The 23,226-nt window shown below is 38.0% G+C and overlaps 4 protein-coding genes across 4 annotated transcripts; 2 read left to right on the forward strand and 2 right to left on the reverse strand.

The window, feature by feature from the left end:
- Nucleotides 1-881: 881 nt before the first annotated feature.
- LOC123922008 lies at nt 882-6,163 on the reverse strand. Its single transcript, XM_045974755.1, has 10 exons — nt 5,845-6,163; nt 5,649-5,716; nt 4,770-4,932; nt 4,434-4,628; nt 3,593-4,332; nt 3,091-3,264; nt 2,860-2,976; nt 2,463-2,642; nt 1,827-1,873; nt 882-1,406 (listed from the first exon to the last, which is right to left on the reverse strand). The coding sequence occupies exons 2-10, from the start codon at nt 5,694-5,696 to the stop codon at nt 1,091-1,093; spliced, it is 1,980 nt and encodes a 659-aa protein (XP_045830711.1). The 5' UTR covers nt 5,697-5,716; nt 5,845-6,163; the 3' UTR covers nt 882-1,090.
- Nucleotides 6,164-7,170: 1,007 nt separating this feature from the next.
- On the forward strand, nt 7,171-9,272 carry LOC123889740. Its single transcript, XM_045939228.1, has 3 exons — nt 7,171-7,435; nt 7,553-8,360; nt 8,441-9,272. Exons 1-3 carry the CDS (start codon nt 7,171-7,173, stop codon nt 9,213-9,215), a joined length of 1,848 nt encoding a protein of 615 aa, XP_045795184.1. The 3' UTR covers nt 9,216-9,272.
- Nucleotides 9,273-9,434: 162 nt separating this feature from the next.
- On the forward strand, nt 9,435-10,321 carry LOC123889751. Its single transcript, XM_045939240.1, has 3 exons — nt 9,435-9,760; nt 9,899-10,031; nt 10,301-10,321. The coding sequence occupies exons 1-3, from the start codon at nt 9,435-9,437 to the stop codon at nt 10,319-10,321; spliced, it is 480 nt and encodes a 159-aa protein (XP_045795196.1).
- A 1,586-nt stretch (nt 10,322-11,907) lies between these two features.
- LOC123889760 (uncharacterized mitochondrial protein AtMg00810-like) lies at nt 11,908-13,436 on the reverse strand. The gene is made up of 2 exons (XM_045939251.1): nt 12,244-13,436; nt 11,908-12,049 (listed from the first exon to the last, which is right to left on the reverse strand). The coding sequence occupies exons 1-2, from the start codon at nt 13,434-13,436 to the stop codon at nt 11,908-11,910; spliced, it is 1,335 nt and encodes a 444-aa protein (XP_045795207.1).
- Between the last annotated feature and the right edge of the window lie 9,790 nt (nt 13,437-23,226).

The raw sequence follows: 23,226 nt of genomic DNA on the forward strand, positions 1-23,226 counted from the left end.
AATGCAACACTTAAAAATAATAGAGCAGGTAGTAGTATTTTACAAAAAATTTAAAAAACGAGAAGAAGAACTTCCAAGTTTAGAAACAAATCAAAAAGGAATTTCTCAAGAAAATAAATTAAAAAAAAGAGTATACAAGAAAATTAAAGAATCGAAGAGATTCTCTTTGATGATTTGAATTCAGTCTCAATGATTCTCTTTGATGGGATTGTTTAGGGTAAACCCTTCATTTTGTCACTCAATTATCTCTCTCACCTATTTAGTGTATGTTTGGTTTCAATTCTGGAGTAGCCAGAATTGATTCTGGACATGTAGAATAGATTCTGACTTGTTTGGTTCCTCAAAAGTAGAATTGATTCTGCCTCCAGAATGGATTCTACTTGAAGCTAGAAATTGTAGCTTCTCATTCTAGAATTGATTTTTACACTCAAATTCTTTGTTCAAATCACTTTTGTATGAATATATCCAAACATAAATCAATTCTATCAAACTCAATTCTATTAAAATCAATTATGTCAAACTCAATTCTGTCAAAATCAATTCTGTCCACCGCAAAACCAAACACATACTTACTCCTTAAAAAAGATAATAAAATAATAATGAATACTCTATAAATAGCTCATACTGTTGAATTTGAGCATAGATTGGGAAGCAGCAACACAGGGGAATTCTAAGGAGAGTGTTAAAGATTGGATTGGTGAAGAGGATAAGGAAATCAAGGGAATTTTGGCATGTCCTAAACCAAATGAAAATATATACACAAAACATAAAAAACAACAAAAAAATATAGATAATTAAGGCTAAACAAACCAGAAACAAAACTAAAAGCTATTCCCTAATATTTTTTGTACAAAATTTGGAAATAAGCAACCAACCAAAAATGGAGTAAAATAAGGTTGTTTGATCATATATGCATGCTATTATACCCTTGTACTACCGCTTTATAATGCAACATTAAAGCATGTATCTAGCTCACTGTCAATTAATAACATCAAAGGCATTCTAAGGTTTATTTTGAAGTTTAACAGTAGCATGAATCTATTAAAAGAAAAGCAGTACCACAAACTTATTTTCTATCTTTCTCAAAAAGTTAGCAAGCTCCAGAATCCAGTTCTGCATCTTTGTCGAAAATATCCCAGTCATCATCAAGAAGAGCATTCTGTTCAGCTTTAGACTTCTCTTCTTCACTTTCGTAAACAATTGGGGCTGCCTGGGTGATCTTGAGTATTTCAGATGAATCACTATGATCAGAACCCGCATTAGATGCCGACGTTTTGTTAGAGGAACCTGACGAAGCTAAGATGCAAGTGGTCTGACTTGATGTAAATGATTTACTCAAAGGAAGATTTGCATCAAATTTCTCTTTTAGAAGCCTAATATCCTGGCAAATAACAGAAATTTCTCCTCTGCAAAATTAAATAAAAAGGAAGTATATCAAATTAGGAATTATGAAGACATTAATTACAAAAGAAACTACTCATTCATAACATGATATAATTCGTGTACGCCTCAGAGAAGAGAAAATAATCATGTCCAAGTTATATACTGAAACAGGATTTCAAGAAAATGAACTACTAGCGAACACTAGCAATGAGAGAAGTAACCCAAAACCCTAATTTCAAAAAAATGGAAAAAATAGCGAACACTAGCAATGAGAGAAGTAACTTCATGACCATAATCAAAATTACACTAAAAAGAGTCCAAGTATATTAACATAATAATATGAAGCCAATAGAATGTTGCAGACAAAGTCAAAGTATTGATAGTTCAATGTCAGAAAGAGGGAGAAATTGCATATATATATATAAAGAGATAAAACAACTTACTGCAATGTATCAACGACCTGCCCACGGTCCATCAGGAACTCCCTTAACTGTAGAGATGAGAAGGAATCAATAAAAATCATAAAACATTAGGAAAAAGCTTCTCAAGTGCATTTGCCTCTAGGTTTAGTAAATACAGTGCATAAATCATGAACTAATCTACAGTCCTTGTTTGGGAGTTAGGAAAAGGGAGGGAAGAGAATTTATCACCTTATTTTGAAGAAAATTTTTAAAGAGAAGGTGAGGAGAATGCTTAGAAGTGATTTTTTTTCTATTGATATAAGGTGATGAATTTGTCAAATTCAATCAAAATCCTTATCCAAAGAATTATCTTAGTTCACCAATAAATAAGAGGATTTTAGCTTTATGGAGAAGAATAAAGCTTCTATTCAAAGTAAGATCTATCATCCCTAGCTTCCCTTTCCTCCTTTTTCCTCAAAGTCCTCCCTTATATTTATTTATCTCATAACTCCCAATCAAAGCCTCGGGGTATCATGATATTAACCCACTAAAGATTAGAGAATCAAATATGGTGATCTTACTTGCACAATTTTAAAATAAACTCTTTTGTAGTGCATTATACGCATATTAAATGAAATACTAATGAAATGGTATTAAAGCAGAGGAAACACTAGAAACCTTGGAATTTTCTTCAGCATCCTGCTTTAGTCTACGTGCTTCCTGTACTACCTTCTCCATCATTGCTTCTTGCTCAAGCAGTGCCGTTCTTGCTGAACTCTCTTTTTCCAGCTTTTCAAGCTCTGCTGATTTCCTCAACATTTCAGCTGCAGCTAATCGGGATTCAAGACTTTGACGCATCTGCAAGCACGAGAATAATAAAATTAATAAAGACGATTTTTATTCATGAACTGTGTTTTGAAACTTAAATCATGTGTCCTTATTAAGTTATAGCATGAAATGATTATGATCTGTATAATCTAAGTGAGAGTCAGAAAGATGCTCAAAGCTTCTGAAATTACAAAACTTATACACAAGATAATCGTGAAAACAATTCCGATGAACACAAGTTGAGCACCTCATCAAGAATTGCAAGAGAGTTATCCCTTTCATTAGACAAGCTGGCCAAGCGAGATTGAAGTTCCTTTAGTTCAGTTGCTAGAATTGCTTTTTCTCCATAAATTTCCCCAGCATGCTACAAAGAAAAAGTTGAGGTTAAATTATTTTTGTTCATCACATCTAAAACAGCATCATCAAATACATAGTAGCTTCGACATCTATAATATTTGTGATTTATTTCATTCCAAACCATGTCATTTGCTTCTTTGGCGTGCACCAGCATGGCTTTATACTCTTCTACCCTATCCAGAATATCAGACCCTCCTCTAGCAACTTCCATATTGGCCTGCTCTGCAGCTTTCTCCTGAAGTTCCACTTCTCTCATCAAACTGATGAGAGATTCCATTGAAGAAAACAAGGTTGCCTGCATCAGGGTAAAATAATAAGCATATGATGTCAGAAGTTTTAAGATCATATTATATTTCAATAACAAGACTGTAATTACATATTTTATAGTGACAAAAAATACATGCACATTGCTATGCTAATTACTATTTAAGTTTAAAATAATCAATAAGACGGCAATTTCCTTATTCAATATAGTAACATGGTCTCAATGGCAATTTCACAACTACCATGTGTCGTTATTCAATTTAGTAACAATAGTTTCAACACAACTACCATGATCTTTATAAGGCTAGTAAATCTTGTACTCACAACATCCAAATATAATAAACTAGGACTGACAATACCTTGTTAGTTTTTGCTTCATCAATGGTCTCCTCAAGCATGTCAATACTGCATGCTGGATTATATTGGCCAGGTGCCTTATTGCTATCAATCTCATCTTCAACATGACTGGTTTCCCCAACAACAGTGGAAGGACTAGCATTGAAGTCTGTTTGAAGATAATCTTTAGCATTTGGTGCATGCCCCTGAACTTCAGATATTGTTTGCATTTCAGAGCCTTCTAAGTCAACAAAGGCAGTTTCACATTTTTCCAATCTGTTAATTGTATCGCATGTAGTGGCATCATAATCTTCAGCTGTAGGAACAAAATCTACCCAATCTTCATTCAAACCGTTTGCATTTCTATTGCCAGCATTACTCATGGAAGCAGACTCCTCTGTAAGAGAATTCTGCCAGGTATTCGACACATCAAATACACCTAAAGATGCCAAAATTTCACCGTTGACATCATTATTAAGTCGTAATTGATCCCAAGAAATTTCTTTTGTGATCCCTCTATTTAGGTAACCTTCACCGTTTATCCCAGGAAATGTATGGGTTCCGTCATTTACATCAGTGAAATTTGACAGTGCAAGTTCATTAAGAGACACATTCAGATCCAGTCCAGACGAAGAATCAGAAGAATTTATGATCTGTACAGGTGTAGAACAAGATGGTGATGATGACGATGAAGACCCAATGACAGCGACAGTATTTTCAACAAGTTGATGTTGCGCCAACCTCGCTTCCTCTTCACTTTCATCTGAAAGTTCAACATGTCATTAGAAATATATTGTAAACCATTTCAATGGAAGCAACATATAGACTGATATGGAATTGCATCTGTGGAGTAAGTGAACAAACCTTCAAGGTCTATTACCACTATCGGTCTCTTATCCTGTGGCGAATTTACTAAAACATTCAGAACTTGTCCAGAAGAAAAATCTTCAGCCTTGATCTCTTCAGGTACATAAGGTGAAGAAGAAGAAGAAGATCCCACATATGTGCCTTTAACAAGCGGATGGTGCATCAACCTCTCCCCTTCGTCCTCACTTTCATCTAAAAGTTCAGCAAATCAGGAACTAATATAAGTAAACAAGCTAAAAGTTCAACATATCAGATAATAATATAAGTAAACCATTTTAATGCACGCTAAGAAGAGAGTGGTATGGAATGCATGTATACAATAAGTAGACACACCTTCCAAGTTCACTAGAACTCTAGGGCTCGTTTCATGCGGAGGAGTTACAGGAAGTAACTTTTTGGCAATCGATGGGATGATTTCCGTAAGAACAACTTCAGCAGCCAAATCAGCATCCTTTGGGTGTTCAATAGCAACAGCCCTCAACAGCCTGGAATCAACCTGTTCATGAAAATAAAAAAATAAAAACAGGCATCAGCGAGAAGCAACTATGGATGACAAACCATCAGTTTTCCAAGAGTAACATGTCCTTAATTTATTCGCACTGAATTAATATTCTGAATTTTGGATTTCGGAAGCCTTATTAATGGTTAAATATTAGCATTGAATAAGTATTCATATATCAAATACAAACTTGGATTTACTGCAATCATTGAAAAATAATGCAAACACTAGAGTCAGCAGTAGAACAGAACCGTTGAATTGTCCACATTCTAATCTAAGCAAATAAAATTTAAAGCACAAACTATGAATGTGAGTCATCTGATCTTTATCTAACAACTCCAATATATTAACTAAAGTGACTACATATTTTTTTAACCACTGCAGAAAAATCAACTACAATTAGAGGTTCCTTAAAAATCAGAATAATCAGTTATTGATCTAACCACACCACGTAAAATAAGTAAATAGTTAAGTTAGAATATAATTTAGCAGTATACAACAAAAAAAAGGGAAATTGGGTTGAAAATAGAAAGATGAAAAGCATAAACATTTTAGTTTTATATATCCTAAAAACGATTAAAATTCACAAATTCAGAACTAGCATACAAATAAAACATGATCCCATAGCATCAAAAAGTGTTAATAATAATTAAAATCAATCAAAAACGATTATTCTGCAATCATATTAAAAAAGCGAAATTGAAAAACTTTACCTGTGGAAATATATCCTGCAAGGACTTATAGACAGAATTGAAACCCATGATCACGATTATTCACGTATCTGCAAAAAGAATAGAAAATGATTAAACCCTAATTTGAATATGCATGATTATAAAAAACCATGGATTTAATAATGATAAATTGAAAAACCCTTCGTATTACGACATGCAAAAAAGAAGAAAATTGTACCTTAATTTGAACTATGGAATACGGTATGATGAGAATGGGAAATTTGGGAACAAGAATAGAAAAATAGTGAAAAAAGAAACAAAAATATGATTTTTATTTATAATAATGTGAAATATGATTTGAGAAGGTGAAACGATTATAGAAGTACTGTATAGTGTGATGAGTGGGATTGACCTAGTGAAAATAGGATTTGTATTGGATTGAAGCACACGAAATTATGATTATTAATTAAGAATTAATTACGTTGTTTTTATTAATTGTGACGTTGTTTACCGATGCAAGGTGCTTCGAAATTATGGGAGAGAGAAAGAGAGTGACCAAGTTAAGTTATTGGATAATATTGTCAATATCTATAAGAATGGAGGGTGTTTTTGGGAATATATATAATGCATGGCCGAAATTTTACGTGATCACAGGACTTTAGTTTTGATCCCATAAAATTGAAAAAAAACAAACAAATTTTTTTTATACAAAACGGGCTGCAGCTCAAAGGAAAAAGAGACTACAGAGATATGATTCTAGAGGTAGTTATCCGCATAATATCAGCTAATAACAAAGAGTTCAGACTCGGAGGACATTGCTCATACACTCGTATCTCTAGCTCATGATCACACCCCAAATTAACAAGAGCACCGGCACAAGTATTGGATTCACGATAAGAGTGACAAATCTTAACTTTCCAATTCATAGCAACTAAACGACGAATTTCCTAAATAATTCTCCGACCAACAATACTACCATCATTGTCACATTGCATAAAAGACGATGTTCTATTTACCCATAATACCAAGATTGCAAAGGTTGTATGCATCGATGCAAACTGCCAGTAAAATGACATGGCATCGTGAAAACTATGAAAGGAGAAAAATGTCAGGTGAGTTGCGACATCCTTCTGATGGAATGGCTTGGAAGCATTTTGATCAAGTTTATCCCGACTTTGCTTCGGAGCCACGGAATGTCCGACTTGGGTTATGCTCAGATGGATTTACACCATATACTCAAGTATCAGCCACTCCATATTCATGTTGGCCTGTTCTGGTTACCCCGTACAATCTTCCTCCTGATATGTGCATGTCAAAACCTTACATGTTTTTAGCCGCTGTAATACCAGGCTCATCTAGTCCAACTGTTGGTATTGATATCTATTTACAACCTTTGATTGATGATTTGAAGAGATTGTGGAACGGTGTTGCGACGTATGATATCAACCAAAAACGAAATTTCAATATGAGAGGAGCTTTGATGTGGACCATTAATGATTTTCCTGCATATGGGATGTTGTCTGGATGGGGGACACATGGTAAACTAGGATGTCCTATTTGAATGATGGACACCAAAGCGTTTTGGTTACACAACGGTGGGAAGGCTACTTGGTTTGACTGTCATCGTCGGTTCTTGCCTACTGATCATCCGTTTAGAAGAAATAAAAATGCTTTTGTTCATGGTGAGACCGAGACTCGTGATCCACCAGATTATTTGACATCCCGACAAGTCTTGAACAAAGTGAAAGATATTCCAAAGGTTGAGGTTGTAGGTGGTGTTGCCTCTAAACCGCGTGGTTATGGACAAACGCACAACTGGACAAAAAGAAGTATCTTTTGGGATCTGCCGTATTGGAAAGACAACCTTTTACGTCACAACCTTGATGTTATGCATATTGAGAAAAATGTGTTTGAAAATATATTTAACACTGTCATGAATGTCAAAGGAAAAACGAAAGATAATGACAACGCGAGGAGAGACATAGAGTTATATTGCAAACGTAACGAACTGTTGTTGGTGGAGACATCTAACGGTAAACTTCTTAAACCTCGTGCAAACTATACTTTATCTCCTGACGAAACAAAATCTGTTTGTCGATGGGTAAAAGAAGTGAAGATGCCAGACGGTTATTCGTTGAATTTGGCGAGATGCGCTGATGTTGACCACGGAAGGATGCGTGGGATGAAAAGTCATGATTGTCATGTTTTTTTCCAGACTTTACTTCCGATTGCATTTAGTTCTTTACCCCAACATGTATTGAATCCGCTTATTAAAATCAGTCAATTTTTCAAGAATTTGTGTTCGACAACGCTAAGAGAGGCTGATCTCATCAAGATGGAAAATGACATTCCACTGATCTTGTGTAAGTTGGAGAGAATATTTCCTCCTGCCTTGTTTGATTCTATGGAGCATGTTGTGGTGCATCTTGCATACGAGGCTAGACTTGGTGGGCCGGTTCAATATAGATGGATGTACCCGTTCGAAAGGTTCATGGGTTATGCAAAACGTGCCGTGAAAAACAAAGCTAGGGTCGAAGGCTCAATTTGTGCAACATACTTACACCGCGAAACAATTTACTTTTGTTCGCATTACTTCAAAGACACGTTGTCATCAAGCCATATTCGCAATGAAACTGAAACATCTCGGCCTGTGAGAATTCACCCATTAAACATGTCAATATTCAGCTTGCCTGGTCAATATTCGGCGCATGTTCACTTGCTGATTAATTGCAATGAAGTCGAGCCATATTTACAGTGAGTATTTTTAATTAGTTAATAAATAATTATTTATTCCAATTAAGTTCGCTTATAACTAACGATATTTAATAACTTAGGATGTTTTTAACACAACATACTTCTGCTCAAATCAATTCGCAATTTCCAGCATGGTTCAAAGAATACATGTACCAACAAACACCCGCAACTCGTATCATACAACACTTGAGAAACTTATCTGATGGCCCAAAGTCAACCGTTAAACAATGGCACACCTACTTTGTCAATGGTTACAGATTTGAGACACACAGTTGGAGTGAAGGAAAAACAACAGTAAACAGTGGAGTGTGTATGAAAGGTGTGACTGAAAATGGTGAAGGAGATTTTTACGGTGTCATTGAGAACATATTTGAAATCGAATACAATTACCTTGATTACAAGAAAACAGTCGTGTTGTTTTACTGTAAATGGTTTGATCCTTCAAATAGAGGTACCAGATATGATTCAAAGACTAATACCGTGGACATAAAAATGAACAAACATTATTCATTGTATGATCCGTTTGCTATGGCTCATAACGTCAGACAAGTTCACTATGTCCCTTATCCATCGACTACAAGGGATAAGCGAGGTTGGTGTGCCGCAATAACATCAAAACCAAGGGGTCTGATTGAAAAAAATGAGATAGATGAACGTGAAGATGAACCATATCAGGAAGATGAGATGTCCAATGTTGATGATGTCATTGCAGTTGAAACTTTTAATCAACTTTGTGTACAAGAAGAAGCCGAAGAAGTACCTTCTGATGGTGATGTTGATGAAGAGGACGTCGAAGCTAATGGTGATGATGAAGGCAGTGATGATGAAGATGTATCAGATTGGGATGACAATTAATTTTATAATATAGTTATCCGCGTTGTAATAATATTAATCGTTGTACTTGAATATTTGTTTTTGGTTGCATTTGTTTATCGTTTAATGATGATGAATTATAAAACAATATATATATTTGTCATGTATTTCTTAATTATTTATATATATATATATATATATATATTTGTCATGTATTTCTTAATTATTTAAATATATTTGTCATATATTTTTTTAATATAGATGAATCCAGATGAAGAAAATTTCGATGATGACAATGTCGATGATGACATTGATGATATTCCACCACCACCGGGTGTCGGACGCGGAGGACGCGGACGCGGTGGACGTAGACGTGCTTTACCCCGCCGCGTTGTTCGGAATCGATGGTTGGAGGGTATGCCCAAGTCTCGAACCGTAGATGGTGTGGAAGAGGAGTACGACTCCTACGACGACGATGATGACCACGAGGACGAGGAAATTGCCGATATTGCACTTCTAGCTCCTCAAAATGAATTGTTGGTTGACCGGTATGGTAGACCCATCATCATGCCATATACCGCCACAGAGTAAGTTAATTATTATTAAGAATTTGTGTTTAATAAATTAATTGGATATATATGATTATTATTCTTAACTAATATATATATATATATATATATATATATATATATATATATATATATATATATATATATATTGTGCAGTTTGCAACCCCAAAATCCGGCGAATAAGGCAATCAATAATGCATTGAAATCCAAATTCCAGGCTCCATATCTCAACTGGACGGAGGTCAGGGCAGATGAGCGTGGATATCAACAATTTTGGAATTGCTTCAGGGTACGTTTTTATTTATAATTACTTTTTTATCCAATCAATTTTGTTACTAAACATATATTTACTAATTTATTAACAATTTTTCTTTATTTTTCGTAGTCGCAAGTAACTTGGCTAAATCACCACACAGCGGCTATTGAGGCTATATTCAACAAAAAAGCCACCAAGCGTCTGTCGACCTTACTTTTTGAAGCGCGGAAAAAGATTAAAAAGGATCCTTCAAAACCACCACTTTGGCTCGCTGGTAATTCATACCCTATGTTGTGCCTCAGATGGGAAGAGGAAGAGTATAAGGCAAAGTGTATAAAGAACAAAGCCAACAGAAATACCGATGAAGCCAATCGTGCGTGCGTACACTCTGGAGGGTCGAAATCTGCCGGAACGCTTCGTCTTGAGTTCATTCAACAATTTGGTCGTCCACCCACCTTTATGGAAATGAATGACATGATGCACAAGTATGCAGATTCCGGTGAATGGACGGGGGCAAGGGCACAAGAAGTTTCGGTAAGTATTTATATATATTATTTATTATTTATTTCTTATAACATTATTTTTTAAACATTATAATTATATTTAAACATTATAATTAATTAATTATAATTATTTTTTAATTTATTGTAGAGGTTGACGCAAATTTGGGCTGAAGAATATAATGCAAGCCAACTACGACTACCACCTCATAGGCGAGATAATGAGGAGGTTCGTCGAAACAAGATGTCGTTGGCTTTTGTTAAGAATGCTGGTGGTGCGACTCGAGGTCGCAAATTCGCTGCTGGGTGTACATCTTCTTTATATGCAAGTGACCCAACTGGTTTGAGAGATGTCACTTACACATCTTCATCTAGTACAGGACGCTCTCGTCCAGCTCAAAGACAGGAAACCGATGATGAGTATGAAGCGCGAATGAGGGCCACGTATCGAGAAGAATTCCGCGATGAGTACGAAGCAACATTTAATGAGCGGGTGGACCAACGGGTCCAACATCTATTGCAGGAATTCTTTGCGCAGCAGAGGGCGCCGGCGCCGGCGGGGGTTGGATCATCATCTCAGGGATCGGCACGACAAAATCAAAATGCCGGTGAACAAGAATATCGACCGGATTTGAATAGCATGGTCAATTTGAATCAGCTGCCGGAGTACCGAGAGGGTGATCCAATACTGAGTATGAGCATAGAGGATATGAGTCAAATGCTTAATAATGAACCAATTCATTTACAATTTGTTGATTCTGTTGGGCAAACAAGTGGAAGCAGTAGTGGCGGAAGCGGTAGAAATAATCAACAAACTGCTTTCACCGAATACCATCGACAGAGATCATCAAATCCATATCAACAAGACTTCATAATCCCACATGACAACCCCAATCAACCCCAAGACAACTTCTTCCCGAATCAAGCCAGCTTTGATCCCAATCAAGCCCCATACAGTGGCAAGGTAGAGGCCGAGGCCGAGGAAGGTCGCGTCAGCCAACATACAGTGGCAAGGGGAAGCGACCACTATATCAGCCGCCTGACCAACCTTGATGTGTAATTTTAATTATCTGTTGTTGATTTAATTATTTGTATAACATAACGACAATTTATATTATGTTTAATTGTTTTCTTTTTGTAATGACAATATTATTATTATGTTTAATTATGCTTATGTTAATGTTAAGTATTTTTATTATGCTTTTTATTAAATTTTAATATTTTTTTATAAAAATAAAATTATATTTAATATTTTTTAATTATTTATTATGCAGTATATTTTTTTAAAAAAATTAAATTATTAAAACTAGAATTTTAAAAAAAAATTAATAATTTAATTATTTAAAAATCAATATTAATATTGATTTTTAAATAATTAAATTATTAATTTTTTTTTAATCCGTTTAACATTACTGCGGCTGCAGGCCGTCACAATTTTCAAACTGGCAAGCATTACTGACGGCTGCAGGCCGTCGTAAATGAGAAGTTCTTTTGATATGACCGTTGGGCATTATTGACGGCTCCAAGCCGTCAGTAACGTTATTGACGGTCCTGGGCCGTCAGTAAACATTACTGGCGAGCTATTTGCAGAGGGCCCAAGGCCGTCAGTAATGCATGCATTTTAGACGAAATTTGTGCATTATTGAGGGCTTTTGGCCGCCAGTAAATGCTTGTTTTCTTGTAGTGAAAACACAGAAGCTGGATTTGAAAATATTATCTTGAAGTCTTGAAAGATGTATTGTAACCATTGAATTTCATAAGTTAATGAGGCCAAGGCTCTATATTCGGCCTCTGTTGAAGATCTAGAAACAGTATTTTGCTTCTTAGACTTCCAAGAAATTAAAGAAGAACCGAGTAATACACAAAATCCTGTTATAGACTTTCTAGTTTCAGGGCACCTTGCCCAATCATAATCAACAAAAGCACTAATCTTCAAAGAACTAGAAGCGGATAAAAAAATGCCTTTGGCCAGATCAGATTTGAGATATTTAAGAATATGCATGGCTGCATTGTAGTGAGGGACCAAAGGTTTAGAAACAAACTGACTCAAATGCTGGACAGAGAAACTAATGTCTGGGCGAGTGTGTGTCAAATAGAGAAGCCTTCCTATAAGTCTTCTATAAGAAGATGGGTCATCCAAAGGAGCACCATCAGTGCTGGAAAGTTTAGTAGTAGGATGCAAAGGAAGAGAGGAAGGCTTAGTTCCTAGTAAACCGGCATCTTCAAGGAGTTCAAGTGTGTATTTTCTTTGATTGACAAAGATCCCAGTGTCGGATCTTGCAATTTCCAAACCTAAGAAGTATCTTAATTTTCCAAGATCTTTAATCTTGAATTTCTGATCCAAAAACATTTTGACAGTTTGTATCTCATGGATAGAGTTGCCAGCAAGAACAATATCATCAACATATACCAAGAGTGCAGTAAAGCTGTTGGCCGTAGATTTTATATATAAAGAATGATCAGATTGTGAAGGAGTATATCCCAAAGAGATTAAAGAGGAAGAGAGTTTGGAGTACCATTGCCTACTAGCTTGTTTCAAACCATAAATGGATTTGTGTAATTTACAGACTTTGTTGGGTTCATTAGTGACAGGAAAGCCAGGAGGGAGGGACATATAAACATCTTCATTTAAATCACCATGCAATAAAGCATTATTCACATCCAATTGTTCAAGATGCCATCCCTTGATGGAAGCCAAAGCTAATAAGACCCTAACAGTGGTGATTTTGGCAACAGGAGAAAAAGTATCAAAATAATCAACTCCCTCTAACTGAGTATACCATTTAGCTACAAGTCTAGCCTTGTAACGCTCAATTGAACCATTAGCATGATATTTAACCTTATACACCCATTTGCAACCAACAGGAACTTTGTCATGGGGAAGATCAACAACAGACCAAGTTTTGTTTTCATCAAGAGCAAGTAATTCAGCATTCATAGCATTCCTCCAACACTCAAATTTAGATGCTTGGGTATAGGTTTTAGGTTCAACTATGGCTGAGATTGAACAACAAAATGTATGATAATCAGGAGCACAATTATTGTAAGATAACACAAAAGAAAGTGGATAAACAATGTTAGAAGATGCTGCAGAATGTGTACCTATAAGAGTCTCGCAATGAAAAATCTTCTAAGTGTCTAGGGCGATTAATAACTCTAGAAGACTTTCGTAAAGGTGCAGGGTTAGGGATAGGACTAGATTCTAGGGAGGTAATGAGAGTGGAATCATTAGAACTAGGATCGATGATGGGTGAAAGAGTAAGGTCAGGTTCAAGCATAACAGGAATGGGTAAAGAATTAGGGTCGGGTTCAGGGTCAGCAAGTAAAGTATGATGCAAATGAGATGCAGAGGATGTAGAACCAGTTTTCACAGAGTTTGATATATGAAAAGGAAAATCGGTTTCATAAAAAATTACATTTCTTGAAACAAAAATTTCATGTGAATTTAAATCATAAAGAATATAGCCTTTAGTACCATCTTTGTATCCTAGGAATATGGCTTTTCTAGCTCTAGAATCAAACTTGGTTCTATGAGCTTGCAAAGTGGTTGCATAGCTCAAACAACCAAAAACCTTAAGATGAACTAGAGATGGTGGTTCGTTATGAAGCATTTCATAAGGATATTTGAAATTATGAAGGGGAGTAGGTAACCTATTAATGATGTGCACAACATGTTGAATGCAAAAATTCCACATTGTTAAAGGTATACAAGAATGGAAAGAAAGGCACCTAGCCACATTGAGAATGTGTTGATGTTTTCTTTCAACAACTTCATTTTGTTGAGGAGTCTCAACACAAGTCTTTTGATGGAGGATTCCTTTAGAAAGTAAAAAATCACCCATGGCAAATTAGTGCCATTACCAGACCTAAGACATTTCAAATTAGTGTGAAACTGATTTTCAATATAGGCAACAAAGTGAATAAGACTCTTTCTAGTTTCATCTTTCGATTTGAGAAATATAACCCAAGTAAATCTAGAATAATCATCAACGAGAGTTAAAAAATATTTATAACCTTGCAAAGAAGTAGTATAATAGGGACCCCAACATGTAAAATATCAAAAGGAGCACTAGATTTCGACATACTGTTAGGAAAAGGTAATTTTCTTTGTTTTGCAAAGTGACAAGAATCACAAGGAGGCATATTATTCTTACTAGGAACAAAAGGAAAATTTCTAGAAATGGCTTGCAAGCCTTTATCAGAAGGGTGGCCTAATCTTAAATGCCATAAAGTAAAATTGCTAGAAACAGAATTACAAATGGAAGAAGCAAAACTAGTATGATCTGCGGTACTAATGACATATAAGCCTCTTTGAAGTTTAGCTATACCAAATACTGCCTTGGTACTAATCTGCAAAATTTCACAAGATTGAGATGTGATATTCACAAAACAGTCATTTGTACTAACTAATTTATTCACAGAAATTAAGTTAACATGAAATGAAGGTATGTAAAGAACATTATGCAGAATGAGAGAAGATGAAATTTGAACAGTGCCAGAAATATCAGTAAAAATTTGAGACCCATTTGGCAATGAAACAGGAATAGGATTAATGTGTCTATATGAATGAAAGGTTTTAATGTCATACGTGATGTGATCAGTTGCTCCCGTATCAAGAATTCAAAAGTTGGAAGACTTACCATTACTAGTGGATGATTGTGAATGAAGAGCAAGGGGTGTGGTAGAGACCGAGTTTACAGTAGGTGTTGGTTGAGACTTTGATTGCTGAATCATGCTAAGAATGCCATCATACTGATCTTGAGTGAGACCAAAAGGTGGTGTTGCAGTAGTGGAGGACTGTGAATCAGGTTGTGTAGAAGAATCAACTGCAGCAACTGTGTGAGAAGGCTGAGAAGAATTTTTTCCTTTGTTCTTATAACCGGGAGGATAGCCATATTTAATTCAACAATTTTGAACAATATGATTAGTGCCTTTGCAGTATGTGCACAACCTGTTGTATCCTTTAGGAGCAGAATTTGGTGCTTACCCCTTTCCTTTTTCATAATAATTGGGTTTTTCCATTTTGATTTCTATAATGAGAATTTGCCAATAAAGCAGTAGAAGAATCAACTTCAGGAGCATCATGAGTAATTAGATCAAGATTGGAGTAGGCAATTTCTCTTTCTTGTTGGATCAACATCGAGAAAACCGTATCAACATCAGGAAGAGGATTCATTAGCATTATTTGAGACTTAGTATTGGAAAAGCGATCATTCAGTCCCTTGAGAAACCGAATGACGTAATCTTGTTCGCGATAAACCTTGAAAGATTCTGATGGATTATTTCGCAAGTGAACGAATTACCACGTAGTAATAAAAATATCGATCCACAGGGATTGTGTGATTAAACTAGTCGAATAGTGCTCATAGACATTATGCAAGAAATACACATAAATTGGGGGTATGTTGAGTTATGAATTGCTAGAAAACGTGCTTTGATATAATGGAAAAGCGAGGTAGAATCATCGGAATCGCCTAGTCTATAGCTAAACAACATGCAATCTACTATATCATAGGAATCTACTCAAGTGTTAACAACTAGATCGACAAATTAGTGAATCGCAATCTCTTGTCAAAATCCACTCTATTCGTTGTCGATACTCCCCCGATCTCTCGGGCGGAAGCTACCTACAACGAATGATATTAACGCGCGTCAATCGTTCGCTACACTCTATGCCTCAATCTCTCGACCGGAGACACTCGAGCGCTTAATGCAATTCAGTTCAGAAATTAAATCAATACTCTCGCACGTGACTTAACTCGAAATCATTACAACACTAATGAAGGATTATAAAGCATTAAACATCGAATTGCATTAAATCAACACTATAACAGAGTAGTTTCTTACACATATAGCAGATTACATGAAGTCTATCTACATCCTAGGCTATCCTAGATCCTACCTCCGAAGAACTTAGCTCCTCATCTCCCTTTGTCCGCGTCCGAGCTTCAATGTCATGGCTTGTGAATCCATGCTATCGATGTGCTTGGAGCTTCCTTCGGAGTCTTGAATCCCAATCTTGAAGTTCAAAACCCAGAATGTAGATCAAATTTGCAGAATTTTCCAACCCGAAAACAGAATTATGCAGAAACTATATATACAGAAGGCAACCACGCCGCGCGCCAGATCTATCACGCCGCGCGTGGTTGCAAATCCATCAACTACGCCGCGCGTGGTAACAGAATCACGCGGCGCGTGATCAAGTCAGAGAGCAATCTTCATCTTCAACAAAGCTTCACGCCGCGCGTGGTAAGGCATCACGCCGCGCGTGATCAGAGTAAAAATCTTGGCTCCCTGTGAGCTCCATCACGCGGCGCGTGATGGGCTACGCCCCCAGCGTAGTGAAAATCCCCAATTTCCTGCAATTTTTCCTGTTTTCTTGCAAATCAAGTAATCAAGCTTATGGTTAGATTTCTCTTATATTTATTGCTAAAAACCTACTAAAATGCATCTAATGTTGCTAAAATAGACATGGATTAGAGAGTGTGACGATTCGTCATCACAACCCCAAACTTAAACCTTTCCTTGTCCTCAAGGAAACAACTTTTACCTCAAGCTTTTGTGTCAAGACCTTGGCATTTTCCTTAAATTCACTCGAATCATACATACGTGAGAATCACCTGATGATCAATGATCCACCTGCAAACAATGCTCAATCGCACCATCGTTCCCGCAAGACATTTTCAAGTAGTTCACACTTTTCGACCAAGGCTCTATGATTCCATCACACTACTCACATGCACTCTTCAGTTTTTGGCAATTCACTCAAATCAACACATCAATGCAAGTCAACAATAATTTTGCAAGTAGTCTAAGAATTCATTCGGTTCACTTTGTGCACACACATTAGAGGTCTTTTAGGGTTATAACGTGGCTTGGCTAGGGTGGATGGTGACATTTTGGATAAGTAGTAGAAAAACTTGGAGTTAGATCCCCCTATTAGTCAAAGAACATTCTCATAAACCAAACCCCCTTTTTAAATATAGTGGACTAGAGAACTTTTTCACAACATCGAACAAAGTTTTGCAATTCTTTGAATTCAAGGCTATCACTTCTTTTCTCTATTTTTTTGATTTTTCACATTCATTCATCTTCTTTTTTTTTTTTTTTTCATTTCTTTTCTCTTCTCTTTTGCCTTGCAACTTTTGAAATTTTTGAAAAAGTATTCGATCAAAACTTTTATAAGTTCTCTAGTACCCTCACCCCAAACTTTATTTGTTGCTAATTCCAAAGAGCAACCCCAAACTTAGTGGTGAGCAATGCGCATCAACCACTAATTAGGTGCCTAACCTCCAAGAAAGTCATTCCTTTTTTCATCAAAAATTTCTTAAGGTTTTGCAAAAATAACATTTTCTTTCAGCTCAAATTGGTTAAGCAAAGGATAATTATAAGTAAGGGTGGATAGAAAGGCTCAAAGGTACCAAGAAACATGCCTCGTGTGTGCTACAAAAGTACCAATCAAATAAAAAGGACGACAAGCAAAATCGAGAGACAATACATGAGTGGATATCACACATAGAAGAAAAAGGAGTGTTTGGCTCAATACCTCTCGGTTGGGTCGAATCAAAGAACCGGTCAAAAAGTGTGCGTTCCCTTCCTTTGCCTCTTGATCACATGAGTGCAACAAGCTATTGCACTGCAAGTTTCACATATCACACACGGAGAAAATCAAGTAATTGATACTCAAGTAACTAGAAGGAACATGCCAAAATATTGAAACAAACTCTAGAAGTAAAAACCATTCCACAATCAAACAAAAGAAGATTCAAATTTAGAGTACACAAATAAAATATCCAGCCAATATCCAAGCAACATCAAATATTATTACAAACCAACGAAAGTAAAAGACAATTAAGGAAAGATAGAGTAGTAGAGTAGTAAAGTAGTAGCAGCAGCAGCAGCAGAACATCATCACCAACAACGTCAAACCGCGTCATCCGGCTGGCCAGTGAAGTAGTTTGTGAATGGGCTATTCAAGTTCAGATTCAACCCATCCACGTCCAGCATCTCCCTCTCCATAGCAGCAGCCTCATCCTGCTCAACCCGGCGTCGCCTCTCGATCTCGGCCAACTCAGAAGTTCTCAGACCCGAATTGTACGCTTGTCTGGCCTGAAAAGATGTCAGCTCCCTCGCCTGATGCGCCTCCCAATCAGTATCAACGGGATACAAAGTCCCGAAAGTAGGAGGAGGGAAAGTAGACCGATAAGTCATCGCCTCGGTGTACATGGAAGAGGCGGTATCAAAGTAAAGATTCGGCAGCCCCGAATATTGAGAAATCTCCATCTGATGCAACATCGAAGCAAGCTGATTCATATCATGAGAGTAACGAGGAGGGTCCTGAGCTGGTATATCGTGATACTCATGTACCGGATCCCCCTGTTGATCCGGATGATTACCTTCTTCAAACCGATTAATTTCTTCCTCCTCCCTCAAAGCTTCCTCTCTTGCAGCATTCCCCTCACCTCAGGGCACAATCGGACCTCTCTCAAATCTCTTCTCAAAGTATGATAAAGATAGTGGACGGACGGGATGTAAGTCACCTTCTTGCACACACATAGGGACATTGCTTGCTCTACACAAAGCAGCAATTAAGTTGCAATGCCCCAAAGTAAAAGTCGGATTATTATTATTTGCCATTTCATGTAAATCCCTTTGTAACCAAAGACCAAGATCGATATAATGACCATCAGCTAATAATCGAACAGCAGCAACATTATCAATCTGGATTTCAGAGTTATTACCAACCACTCTAACATTCTTAAGCCAAAATTCCCCCCAAGCACGGTGAATAGGGTTAAAACTCGTCAAACTCAACCTAGTAGGAAGGGATGAGGCGGAGTGTGACAGCCATCTAGCTCCAGGCCTACAAACAATCGCCTTTAACTCTTCTCTCACCGCAAGGCCACCATTAGAAATTCGTTCCTTCTCGGATACCAACTCACAAGCACTTCTCACACGACAACCCAATAAAGTATTAATGTGAGCTGCGGAATAGTACACTCTTATTCCCCTAACTGTCGAATAGAACTCCGGAACCGACGACTGGTCAGGCAAATAAGCGTTCGCGAGAAACTCCCTTACCCACATCTGATTTCCCGGATTAGCTTCATCTTTAATCATCAACTTATTAAACTTCCCCCATTTTCTAGACTTGACCTCATTTCCTATCTCAGCCACACCATTCAGCAAATCCTCACCAAAACCCTTCTCTTGATTAATAGTAAAGGTTCGAATTTGTGAGTACCTTTTCTCATGAACTTCACTAATGAAGTGGGGGTGAACCTGTGGCCGAGTAACATTGCTCCGGCGAGGAGGAGATGCTTGAGCGGACCGAGAAGATTGGCCCTTGCTTGCACTCATCTTTGTTCTTGGTTTCTTTGGAGGCTCTTGTGGTGGATTAACATCACTCTTCTTCTTTCCCTTTCCGGTTAGCCGTGTCAACATGGTGATAGTAGATAGATTGAAGTGGGTTAATTTGGGAAAGTGGTGAAATGTGATGAAATGAGGGATTTGGAGTGGAATTAGGAGTGGGTGATATGGGTGGTATGTGAATGTGAAGGAAATGGATGATTGAAGGTGATTAGAAGTGAAATTGGAGAGGTTTGAAGAGTGAAAATGGGTTATCAATGGAGTTTTTCGTGTGGGAGACCGTGTGAATTGATGATGGGACGGATGGAGTAGTTGAAAAGATGAAGAAATTCAAATTTTACACGCTTTCCTGTGCAGCCACGCCGCGCGTGACCCCTGCTACGCCGCGCGTAGTACGAACTGTAACGGTCAAGAACTTCTTTCAAACAGGCCACGCCGCGCGTAATCACCATCACGCGGCGCGTAATCACTTAGTCAGAGACTCCATATTTCTCCAGTTTTCACGCAGCGCGTGATGCATCCCCACGCCGCGCGTGATACATTCTAAAACTCCTTCCTCTGTGTTGAAGGATCACGCCGCGCGTGATTGTACTACGCCCCCGGCGTAGTAGAACTCTGTTGTGCCCTGTTCTGCTTCCTGTTCTTGCTTCTGCTACACACCTACCTACATACTTCAAAAAAAAAACACACTAAAACATTAGAAACCGTTGGGTTGCCTCCCAACCAGCGCTTGTTTAACGTCCCGATGCTTGACGTTCCATACCCCTAAGGGTTAAGGAAAAGAAGTGCCACCATGTGGCAAGTAGTGTGCATTCCAAGGTAACTTAAGAGCATGTTTAACAATATGATCATAGACCTGGACTTTAAAACATTGTGGGTCTCCATCATCACATGTCATCTTGTCAAAGACATTGAATGTAACCTGCTGATCATCGGTCCTTAGCGTGAGTTCCCCCATCTCTACATCGATTAGGGCACGGCTAGTTGCTAGGAAGGGTCTACCAAGGAGTAGAGGCTCCCAATTCTTATCTTCTTCCATGTCCAGAACCACAAAGTCTGCGGGAAACACAAATTCACCCACTCTAACCAACACATCATGGAGAATACCTTCCGGATGCACTATCGATCTATCCGCCAAAGAGAGACTCATCTTTGTCGGTTTTGCTACCGCTCCCGGTATCTTCTTCATCATTGATAACGGCATCAGATTAATGCTCGCACCCAAATCACACAAAGCCTTTTCAATAGTGAGCGTTCCAATGGAACATGGAATTGTAAAGCTCCCCGGATCTTTCTTTTTCTGAGGTAGCTTCCTTTGGATGAGAGCGCTGCACTCTTCCGTCATACTTACCATTTCATCATCTAATGGTTTTCTTTTCTTTGTGAGCAGCTCCTTCAAAAACTTTGCATAACTCGGCATTTGCTCCAATGCCTCAACTAAAGGTATAGCCATCTCAAGCTTGTTCAACACCTTCATGAACTTCTTGAACTCCTTCTCCCGCTCAAGATTCTTAACTTTCTTTCTCCTAGGAAAAGGCATCCTAGCATATGGCGATTCATCAACTCCTCTACCTTTCTCAACCTTCTTACTCTCTTTTTCTTTTATCTCCCTCTGTTTTTCAACTTCTTCTACTTCATCCTCACTAATCTCCACTTCCTTAGACATGTTTTCATTTTCTACTTCTCCCTCATATCTCTCATTTTCAACTACGACCTCTTGCTTATTCTCAACTTCTCCCTCAATGACTTTCTTTTTCAAGGGCTTCTCCACAGCTGGCCTTTCCGGTATCTCTCTACTCCTCAAAGTGATTCCATTGCAAGTTTCATTTTTAGGATTATCATGAGTGTTTCCACCGAAACCTCCTTGGTTTTGCAACATAGAAAACTGTCTTGACAGCTGACCCATTTGCACCTCAAGATTCTTTATAGAAGCTTCATGATTCTTGTTAGAGGTTGCTTGACTCGATTTCATCGCTTCAAAGTTGCTTTGGGTCATGAGCATGAACTGATTTAGAGTCTCTTCCATCCTTGATGGAGGCCTTTGCTGATGTTGCGGTGCACCTTGACCTTGCATACCGTTCCCCCACCCGGAACCGTTGTTATTGTTGTTGTACGGCTTCCGGAAATTGGCTAAGTAGCGAGCCTCCTCTGAACCCTCCGGGAAGCATCCGCCATTTGGGTGATCCTGCAAACAAAAATCACAGCGCACATTGTCAATTTTACCTATTGGAGAAGATTGAACTTGCGGATTGGACAGCAGCTTCATCATTGCTTCCATTTGGCTAGTCATGAGCTTTTGCTGTGCCAATAGCGCTGTTTGAGTATCCAATTCCAACACTCCGCCTTTCTTCTTGGCTCCTCTATCATTAGTAGCTCTATACTCGTTTTGAGCCATGCTTTCCACCAATTCTCTTGCTTCAGTTTCGTCACGGTTCTTCAACGAACCACCGGCTGATGCGTCAAGTATCATTCGCGTTTGAGCCCTCAAACCTTGGGTAAACATTTGCATCTGATTGTGGCCATCGAAACCGTGATTCGGACACCTTTTAAGACAAACTTTGAACCTCTCCCAAGCATCATACAACGTTTCACCATCCGCTTGTTCGAAGTTGCTAATTTCAGCCCTTCTTTCTAGGAACTTATGAATAGGGAAGTAACGATCTAAGAACTTCCGCTCCAGCTGTCTCCAAGTCTCAATAGTTCCGGCGGGTATCGTGTCCAACCAATCTTTAGCACGGCCGGTGAGAGAATGCTTGAATAACCTAAGTCTTTTGTCCGATTCGCTCACCCCCGGTGGATCGGTATAGTCGCAGGCTTCATAGAAGTGAGACAAGTGTAAATTCGGGCATTGAGCTTCCGATCCTGAATACGGATTTTCCTTTAGGGCGGAGAGGACCGTGTTCTTGATGTCGAATGAGACAGGATTCGCCGGCTGAAAGCCTTGATTTGCCAACGCGTCATTGTCTCTCCTCCCATAATCACCAAGGGTACGCCTTGGCGGTTGAGGAACCGGTGGAATCTGCTCTTCTTCCATTGTTGCTGCAGTCTGTCCTTGACAGTCCGGTGTATCCCTTAGCAAAGCTGTTCCCCTTGAAGCTTGAGCTTCCCTTGTTGCCTTTCGAATTGCGCGAGCTGTCTTTTCAATCTCTGGATCAAATTGCAGCTCTTGAGGACCTGTTCTCCGCATGCACAATGAAACACACAAGTAGAACGCTCCGGGAGAAAAATATAAAACAGAAAAATAAAGAAAACACAGAAAATATGAACACTATCGCCTTGTCGAATCATTCACAATCCCCGGCAACGGCGCCAAAAACTTGATGGATTATTTCGCAAGTGAACGAATTACCACGTAGTAA

Source organism: Trifolium pratense, linkage group LG1 (genome assembly GCF_020283565.1).
Source record: "Trifolium pratense cultivar HEN17-A07 linkage group LG1, ARS_RC_1.1, whole genome shotgun sequence".
In the NCBI taxonomy this organism is placed as follows: domain Eukaryota; kingdom Viridiplantae; phylum Streptophyta; class Magnoliopsida; order Fabales; family Fabaceae; genus Trifolium; species Trifolium pratense.

Bases quoted from the DNA above. Each gene is read 5' to 3' on its own strand.
- LOC123922008 (XM_045974755.1), bottom strand. From the start codon at position 5,696: ATGGGTTTCAATTCTGTCTATAAGTCCTTGCAGGATATATTTCCACAG. The intron at 4,629-4,769 runs GTGTGTCTACTT...CTGAACTTTTAG, and splicing joins AGTTCTAGTGAACTTGGAAG to ATGAAAGTGAGGACGAAGGG. The intron at 4,333-4,433 runs GTTTGTTCACTT...TTGAACTTTCAG, and splicing joins AGTGGTAATAGACCTTGAAG to ATGAAAGTGAAGAGGAAGCG.
- LOC123889740 (XM_045939228.1), top strand. From the start codon at position 7,171: ATGGACACCAAAGCGTTTTGGTTACACAACGGTGGGAAGGCTACTTGG. The intron at 7,436-7,552 runs GTATCTTTTGGG...TGAATGTCAAAG, and splicing joins GCACAACTGGACAAAAAGAA to GAAAAACGAAAGATAATGAC. The intron at 8,361-8,440 runs GTGAGTATTTTT...TTAATAACTTAG, and splicing joins GAAGTCGAGCCATATTTACA to GATGTTTTTAACACAACATA.
- LOC123889751 (XM_045939240.1), top strand. From the start codon at position 9,435: ATGAATCCAGATGAAGAAAATTTCGATGATGACAATGTCGATGATGAC. The intron at 9,761-9,898 runs GTAAGTTAATTA...TATATTGTGCAG, and splicing joins ATGCCATATACCGCCACAGA to TTTGCAACCCCAAAATCCGG. The intron at 10,032-10,300 runs GTACGTTTTTAT...GTTGTGCCTCAG, and splicing joins AATTTTGGAATTGCTTCAGG to ATGGGAAGAGGAAGAGTATA.
- LOC123889760 (XM_045939251.1), bottom strand. From the start codon at position 13,436: ATGAATGCTGAATTACTTGCTCTTGATGAAAACAAAACTTGGTCTGTT. The intron at 12,050-12,243 runs GTTACAATACAT...CTGACGGCCCAG, and splicing joins TTAACTTATGAAATTCAATG to GACCGTCAATAACGTTACTG.